General features: G+C 48.9%; 2 protein-coding genes across 5 annotated transcripts in view; one reads left to right on the forward strand and one right to left on the reverse strand.

Annotated features, from left to right (window-relative positions):
* cdca4 (cell division cycle associated 4) overlaps nt 1–2,764 on the reverse strand; it is a 31,519-nt gene extending 28,755 nt beyond the window's left edge. For 2 of the 4 annotated variants that reach the window (XM_019878691.1, XM_019878665.1), the window contains exon 1: nt 2,658–2,758. The gene's annotated coding sequence lies outside the window, so the exon portion shown is untranslated. Of the gene's footprint in view, nt 1–553; nt 1,897–2,657 lie in introns of those variants that run through there. The other 2 variants (XM_019878681.1, XM_019878674.1) reach the window with 2 other exon arrangements.
* A 2,096-nt stretch (nt 2,765–4,860) lies between these two features.
* LOC109520175 (activator of 90 kDa heat shock protein ATPase homolog 1) lies at nt 4,861–8,154 on the forward strand. The gene is made up of 9 exons (XM_019877200.1): nt 4,861–4,885; nt 5,222–5,461; nt 5,554–5,636; nt 5,716–5,833; nt 6,351–6,442; nt 6,539–6,670; nt 7,125–7,226; nt 7,305–7,356; nt 7,512–8,154. The coding sequence occupies exons 1-9, from the start codon at nt 4,861–4,863 to the stop codon at nt 7,682–7,684; spliced, it is 1,017 nt and encodes a 338-aa protein (XP_019732759.1). The 3' UTR covers nt 7,685–8,154.
* Nucleotides 8,155–8,413: the final 259 nt, after the last annotated feature.

Consider the following 8,413-nt stretch of genomic DNA (forward strand, 5'->3'; position numbering starts at 1 on the left):
CAATCAAAACCAAAATGCCGACTGGCGGCCGACACCGAAGTTCACATTTTGCCAAGTCGCAAGTATCAAATCCCAACGTTTCCTAAAGTGCCGCACGCGACACATTTTTCAACATCTCTGCACGCGTGTGCACGTGAGCCGAAGAGGAAGCGGTGCCCGTGTCAGTCGGCCTTTGGGGGTTCAATAGTGACGGGAGGGAGGGGGGGGGGGGCGCTACCTTTTCATTACGCTACCTTTTCATTCGACGGGCACAGGCAGGCATGAGCGTAGCGGCGCGGGCCCGGGTCACAACGCCTAGAGTACGTTTCGATTTTGCTCAGCGCCATTGTCGCTCCCCGCCCCCCCCTTTTTTTTAGGCCAGTCTGAGAGGCAAGACTCCTGCTGGGCGGAACAACCACACATTCAACAACACCGGCAGCACAACCGAGCCACCAACAAACAGCAATTCATCCCACCTTTGCCCACGAGAACGCCAGACCCCGAAGCAAGCTTCAGACACAATTCCAGTTTTTGAGCCCCTTTAATGCCGACAAAAACAAAGACGTCAATTTACCATTTCAACGATTCCGAGCGCAGCCGTTCACCGATCGTCGCTACAAAGGGATTGATTGGCGGTCGCCATTTTACGTGAGCTGTACAGGTGCACTCGAGAAAATTCCCCTTTGGGCTCCATCACCAATGCTCATGACTGACAGGACATGAAACAGCAGCCGCTGCTGATGTTGACACGAGAGGCCACGTGACCGCCGCTCGAGTAATAGGCGCTTCCAAACCGGTGCAACCGGTTTCCGATGCTCAGGGAACCACAAAAGGCCACTTCCGGATTTTTGACAGAGTTAAAAGGATTATTCGGTCCATCCCTACTCGTTTTTAAACACTTTTCCGAGCCCTCAAACGACTTTTTCCAAAACGCGACTCTTTAGCAACATTTTGTGGTGGTTTCTGGGAGACTTGGTGTTCGCCTCAACAGTTTTTTACCATGAAACCACCACTGGATCATTCATCCACAGCCCTCCTTTCAAGGGGCGATTGTCTTTTCCCCGGTGGAGGCAGCACTTCATCCATCAAGCCGCCAAATTTGTCTCATGCCGATAACTCGCCCCCTCAACTAATGAGTACTTAAATAATCGATTCTTCCGACAATTACTTTAGCGACATTAGTAGTTTTACAAAATGTATTTAAACTTCCATTCCTTCATTAGAAAACAGGACATATTTTCAAACCGACTGTAATTATGTTCCTGTTTTTGGTCCATAACATGTCAGTAAATAGGCAAAAATGTCAACAATCCTTTTTCCAAAGAGCGACGGGCTGCTTTCACGGAGGACTACAGAAGTGGGGAAATATTTCCTGTCCAGAGGCAGGTTAAATCACAGGAGTTGGACAAGTAGTTCATTATTTGGATAATTGAGTCGCTGTTGAATCAATTAATTGATGCACCTTTTTAGAGTTTATTAAAAGGCAACAGCAACCTCAAACAGAACAAAGAGCTTTAAACTTTCAAGTGGCAACGAAACAGAAGGTTACAATGCCTTTCAAAAGACGCGTATTACAGGAGGACTATACGCTGCGAAATCATACGAGCAAATAATCTAACACAAGACATTATTGACGAATAATTTGCAGTGACATCGAATGCCTGACAAGCTACATTTTTCTGTTGTTGCTGTTTTTTTTTTTTTTGTTTTCCAAATAAGTTTCTGACAGGTCACTCGCCTAGGATGTTATATAAGCGCATAGCCAGCGAGTGTGATGAGAGTAAATGGAAAAAAGAGATTCGAAAAACATAACGACGCTTCAACTGTGATTGAAAAAGACCACAGAAGCTGTCATGTGAGAAGCCACATCTCGTTGTTTTGGTGAAAGGTGACGGTGGAAGGGGTGGGGGGGCGCGTTGTAGCCGCACTGACACGACTTGAAAGCCCATTTAACGCCACCCCGTTGGCTACTCTCGATGTCAAGGGACGAATTCACGCACGTCGTTCGGGAGCTGATGTTGCTAAACGTGTCTGAAAGCGTAAATAAAGCGACGGTCTCGCCGTACGTCAACAGCCGTGAGCGCGGCCCATCCCCCACCGCCAGCGAGGCCTTGCTTCGACGCTCATTAATCAAAAGCTCCGCTCTTCAACGCAGGCTTATCCTCCCCGTTTCTCCGTGGCTGGGAACCCTGCCCAGCGTCGACACTATCGGTCGCTATCTGTCGGATGGGTGGCCCGCTCGCTCGGCGAACGCGAGCCGCCCCAAAGTAGCTGGCGCCCCGCTTTTGTCTCCCCAACCGCCGCACGACAATGAGGCCATTTTGTGCTGCTAAGCTAACAGTTAGCCGGGGGTGGGGGGGGGGTGAGCCGAGAAGGAGCGGGGGACAATGTGGCGGGGAAACGGATAAAAAGCAGGCCTCAATCGGTATCAAAAGTGGACGGACGTGTTCGCTGTGTGTCGCCCGGTTATTCTCGCATTTAATAAGGCGAATGCTAACGGGCTAATTAGCCACTCGGTGGTCCGCGGCGTTTCTTCTTCTTCTTCCTCCTCCTCCTCCTCCTTTACCCCCCTCCCCCGCCCCAATAAAAAAAAGACACTTTTTAAAGTTGTTAAACACAAACAACGCGAGACTCTTTTTATCTCAATGGGGACTAGCAGCGGAGGACCCAACGCTCACCTTATTTTCTTCCGGTCTCACTCATAGGAACGTCGGCGGCGAAAGCGGAGCAGAAGGTTCCGATGAGATCATTCATGCCACGGCTTCAAAAAGTGAAGTCGTCTCTCTCTCTCTCTCTTTCTCTTTCTCTCTCTCCCTCTCGCTCTCTCTCTCTCCGCGCGCTCGCTGCGGCTGATGCTGTGGAGCCGCCAACACCGCTCAGCACAGCCACACGCTTGAGTCAGCCAGGGAGGGAGAATCAAGCAAGCAAGCCAGCCAGCCAGCCGGGCACGGAGAGGGAGAGCAATACCAAAGGGGGGAGGGGAGCCCAGAGACGCAAACGCACACGCACGCATACGACACAGATGGCTTCTTTTCCTCGCGAAGCTGCACGCGCTTACCCCGATTGGCTACTTGAAATATTCGCTCACAAGTCGTTTGTTTTTCCAAGTTAGTCATCCATTGACGTTCAGTCAGTTCACCGCTCTGTCGCTTAAGCGGAGAGGCCACTGGAAATGCAAGAAAATGACAAAATGCCAGCGACAACACGATCGTGATAATACAGTATTGTTAACAGTGGGACGAGTGTGGATGCTGAACCGCTTTTGCTCAAGAAAGTCTGAGTGGTTGAGTTGATTATCTTGAGAACGTGCTGGTGATGAACCCTGGGGAAAATTGTGGACCCTCGCGTTGGGTGTTTTACAGCGCTCGTTTTTCCAGGGGATATTATTGACAACAGCTGTAAAAGGGTGGGTGTTAATATTGTTAAAAGAACGAAACCCTCGCATGGTGTGGAAAATCCAATTTTTTTTCCTGGGGTGAATGTTGGTGATATTGATGTTTCAACATCCATATCTATCAGAGGGGATTTTACTGGGTGGGTTGATAGTGATAGCAGAAAAATGTGGATGATGGGGTTGATGACGCTGATAATACTGGGAAAAGTATTGAACCCTTTCACGAGCAAAAGTGGAGGTGTTTTACAACACCCACATTTTTTTTTGTCAACGTGACAGCCGTGGGGAAAAAATAAGTCTATTGGATCAAGTTTTTTTCTATACGACTTACGGCGAAAAAATGAGTAGTAATTTTTGAGTTGGGTACAAAATTACCTGGCCAGTTCTCGAGCCAGTTACCACTCGCAGAAGTTCACGTTCGATTACGTACATCACAAAGTCGATGTTCACAAGAAGAGGTTTACACGCGCTATGACGTGAGCTAATGACGCAGAAACCGTAAAAAAATGATGCAAATAAAAACGCAATCGAACTTCCTCGCTTAATTACTCTTAAAATAATGAAGCGGCCATCTTGGACGCCGAAGCACGAGACTCTCGAGCAGAGACATCACGCGGGACTTGGCAGCGGTCCGGATATCCGGTGCGCCCGCCAGGCCGAGCACACCGACCTCGTTCGGGGCGCACGAAAAAAAGCACGTTTGGGCTCTACCTTGTCTATCGATGTCACTCCCGTGCCGCGTTTTCCTCGTCTTATTACCGCTCAGTGGGACTTTTTTTTTTCTTCTTCCCAATAATAGAATTCGATCTGATGCGTTTTGACGAAATCTAAACATGCCTCGACTTTCTGACAGCTACGACCACACGCGTTACTAACGCTACCAATCTTGTTAACCTCGCGGGGTTGGGGGCCCAAACCCTAGACGAGTAGTACACATTCGCTAAGAACATACCCCAATATGTTTGTCGTCTAATCACCCTTGTTGTAGGTTAATTTTAACCACCAAATGTACGCCAGCCTAATCGTACGACGCTTTTAAATCAACCATCTCACAACCTTCAACGGAAAAGTGTCTTACCGCGACGAGCAAGCATTTTCACACGTATTTCGAGGAAAACTTTATGAACGAGAAGGTTTCAAATGCACTTTCAATAAGTCATTTGGTTTCAAACAAACAATGACTGTTTCTCGAAGATGGTGAATCCTAATTGAGCCCTACTGCAAAAGCCGGCACATTTTCTGCCTCTGAACCCTGCCGTATGTCTGTCCTCACGTCGCCAAGTGTAAAATAGGCTTTAAAATAACACATTTTTAGGCAACGACTGCGAAAAAGGATCCTTTGCTCCGGTTTATTATTGTCATTATTGGTAACCGAGGCGATCGGCATGAGAACGCATGCAAATGCTAATTGCGCCGGCTTCATCATCAAATGTCATCCCAGACAGTCAGCATCAAGCGTCATCATCCTCCCTCCTCGTCGGTTTCCCATGGTAACCCCACTCCATCGCCATGGTGACTCGGTGGAACAACTTTCTCTCCGGAATGTTCGGCGCAATCTCCGAGGCGTGTGCAGCAGTTTCGCACATGCACGTATGACGAGTGCTAAAAATACAGTGTTGCAGTCTGGGAAGTTTCAGCTTCCCGGCGTATTAAAAGTCTCAATTCCGACTTGCTGGTGATGTACCCAACAACCGGAGAGGTACCCAAAAACACTCTTCAAACATCCGCACAAGAAGGCGTTTGTTCAAATGTATTTGTCAGTCATGGTTTTTGTTTACCTTTGACTAGAACCAAGTAGGAGGTTTCTGAACGCAGCATCAAACCTCGCTACAAATACGGCCAGATAAGTAACCTTGAAGACTTTTCAAATTTGTAACAATTGCTGCCGCCTCCTCAGGACGGAACGAGACGCCACAAGCTGGTCCTCGGACAAGTTAAAAAGTCTCCTGCTGGGCCTGCGGGTGGAGAGCAACGAAGGAAGCTGTGAGGTGACCGAGGTGAGCAAGGTGGAGGGCGAAGCGTCCATTAACAACCGCAAAGGGAAACTCATTTTCTTCTACGAGTGGAACCTGAAAGCAGCCTGGACAGGTGCGTCGGAATTTCAGGACGTCAAACCACAACCTCGTCAACCTGTTCAGAAGTTTCTGACTCTTCTTCTCTCCCCCCCCCCCCCCTCACAGGAATTTCAAAATCAGGAATAAAATACCAAGGCTCCATCGAGGTTCCTAATCTGTCTGATGAGAATGATATGGAGGATCTGGATGTAAGCAGTGGACTTGGTACGCGTGGGGCCTGTCGTCGCAGGTGGTGACACTCGTGTTGTCCTTTTCTCTGTCATGTAGATTAGCGTGGCACTGAACAAAGATGAACCAGAGACGCCGCTGGTCCACCTGATGAAATCCAAAGGAGCCGAGAAGATCCGCCAAGCTCTGGGAAGCTACGTGGGCTTCTTAAAATCAGGTCAAACTAAAATGTCTTTGGCGTCAACATTTGAATGAGAGACTCGTATCAAGTTTTTGAGATTTTTTTTATTTATTTTTATTTTACCTCGCCTGCTCTGAAAAGAAGTGCCGCTAATTTTCCACATCAAGTCGAGTCACATTTATTTCTGTAGCCCACACAGCCTCCAAATCAAGACGGACGCTTATCCATGAAAAAGATTTCCGTCCGAAAAAGGCCTTGACACCAGCATTATGCACGGGTGTTGATTAGACTTTTCTCCGATGTGATCGCGGGGATTGAAATCGGTGATCGAGCGCAATGTCGTCTTTTGTGCAATCTATCAGCGACATCCTGGATCGCATTCCCGAAATAGGACACGGTAGCGAACGCATCCTCCTTCGGTTTGGAAGCATTCCATGCTGCCGGAGTGCGTGTATGTGGCAAAAAAAGCTTGAAATACTTTTCTTGTTGTCTTAACGCCTACTGAAAGAACTGGCGAAATTTATTTTTTTTTTTTTCCTTCTTCTGTCTTCAGAATTCACTCAGGGCATGATCTTGCCGACGGCCAACGGCATGGTGCCGCTTCAGTCCTCCTCGCAGTCCAAGGCCAAGACGGACAAAACTCAGGTTGGCCACGTTCGTCGTCTCTGCAAGTATTGGGTCAGCAGGAACGGACGCTGACTCCCTGGTCTTTGTGTGTGTGTTTGTGGGGGGTGGGGTCAGATTTCATCATCGAGCAGCCCGGCAGCGCCGCCGGTCAACACGGGCGTGAAGATTCCCACGTGCAAGTTCAGCCTGACGGAAACGTTCCTCACCAGTCCAGCGGACCTCTTCAGGGTCTTTGTCAACCAGGAGGTGAGAAACACCTTCGCCTTTTCTTGCGCCAGCGGTGGGCAACGTATGGCCCAAACGGCCACGTACAGACCGCCCCCGTATTTTTATTTTTTCAATATACCCGCGCGTTTACATTGCAGTCATTGGAAATGCCATTCACGTGTTTTAGCCTCCCAAAAATCACCAAGAAAAATGTTGCCACCTTCTGACATGCGGGTCGTGGCCACCAGGGGGCAGTGTAACGCACGCAGCCCCCACTAGGCGGTGATTTGACGATGAGAAAGCAGAAGGAAGTTGCGACGAAGCCCAAGTCTGTTCAGAGTAAGGGGGGGGGGCGTTTGTGTTCAAGGACAAGTTGTTGAAAGGCTTAACAAGTCTTGAAAATGCGGCCCCGCCCCCATCAAGAAGGCTTTCCCACCCCCTGCTTTTCAAGCGTCCCGTCAAATGAAACGTGTCGCTGTCGCCGTCGTTGCAGATGATTCAGGCGTTCACACACGCTCCGGCCACGGTGGAGGGTGAGAAGGGAGGAAGGTTTCGACTGCTGGGTGGAAACGTTTTGGGGGAATTCGTAGACTTGGTAAGCAAGAAGCCCAAACTTTTGTCCCGGTTTTGGAGGTGTCGCGTCTTAAGTGACTTTCTCACCTCTCGGTTGTAGGTGCGAGATCAGAAAATAGTCATGAAGTGGAGGTACAACAACTGGCCCTGTGGTATGTATTGCAAGAGGTGGCAAGAACCGAAAAGGTTCCTGCTTCAGCGCAGACCCAAACGTCTTTTGTGGGTTTCCCTCCACAAAAAGCTTGTTCTGGCCTCGGCGGCAAATGCGCGCGCACGTGTGTGTGTGACGGCTTTGCGTGCGTTGCAGAGCACTACGCCACGGTCACGCTGACGTTGGTGGACCGCAGCAGCGAGACGGAACTCCGCCTGGACTGTCGCGGAGTTCCGGACGACGACGAGGATCGGACCAAGGACGGCTGGCGCAGGTTCTACTTCGAGGCCATCAAACAGACTTTTGGCTACGGGGCGCGACTCTTCTGAGACCTCCTTTGAATTTTGTCGGTTTGCTTTTTGACTCCTCATCGTGATCGGCGACATCTTGACGTGAAGTCAGCGAGGACCGTTTGTATTCTTTTGGTTTACTTTTGTCCCTCTTGAATATTTGTCGTTCAGAAGAACCTCACCATAACCACTCGAGCAAATTGGCCTCTACTTGGCACAAGTAAAAGAATGGACTTTGCGTTTACCGAAGCAAACGAGCAGCTCTGGAAAAGTCATTTTTGTTTGTTTCTTTGAGCGTAGCGCCGGCGCATGTTGGTCTTCAAAGCCACGGCCGCATCCAGTTGTGTAACGTCCCAGCTTTCATCAATGCATCACCTGGGAAGCCAGCGTAGCAAACGGAAACATTCCCGCTGCACAGAACAACCCCCGCCGCGGGGTTCATCTATTTATACCTTTTCATGCCGCCGATGTGATGCCAAACGATCGGAATAAACCAATCACTGCGTGGCCCGTTTGTGATTTATTTATTTTTTCACATTTAAATTAAGGTACAGCTGATATTGGATTTTCTTGGGGGCCGGGGGGGGGTCTGCTTTCGATATTTGCCACAATAAAATTCCGAGAATTGATTTATTGGACAATGAATTTAGAAATTATATAATGAATTTCATTTTTCAAAAGGTTACCATATGACAGCAATAAATATGACATATACTTTGTCTTCAAGTTTTGGTCAGTCTTTGCAATAGACACCAAACCCCCCCACCC

The sequence above is a fragment of the Hippocampus comes genome, unplaced genomic scaffold (genome assembly GCF_001891065.2).
Source record: "Hippocampus comes isolate QL1 unplaced genomic scaffold, H_comes_QL1_v1.1 scaffold295, whole genome shotgun sequence".
NCBI lineage: Eukaryota > Metazoa > Chordata > Actinopteri > Syngnathiformes > Syngnathidae > Hippocampus > Hippocampus comes.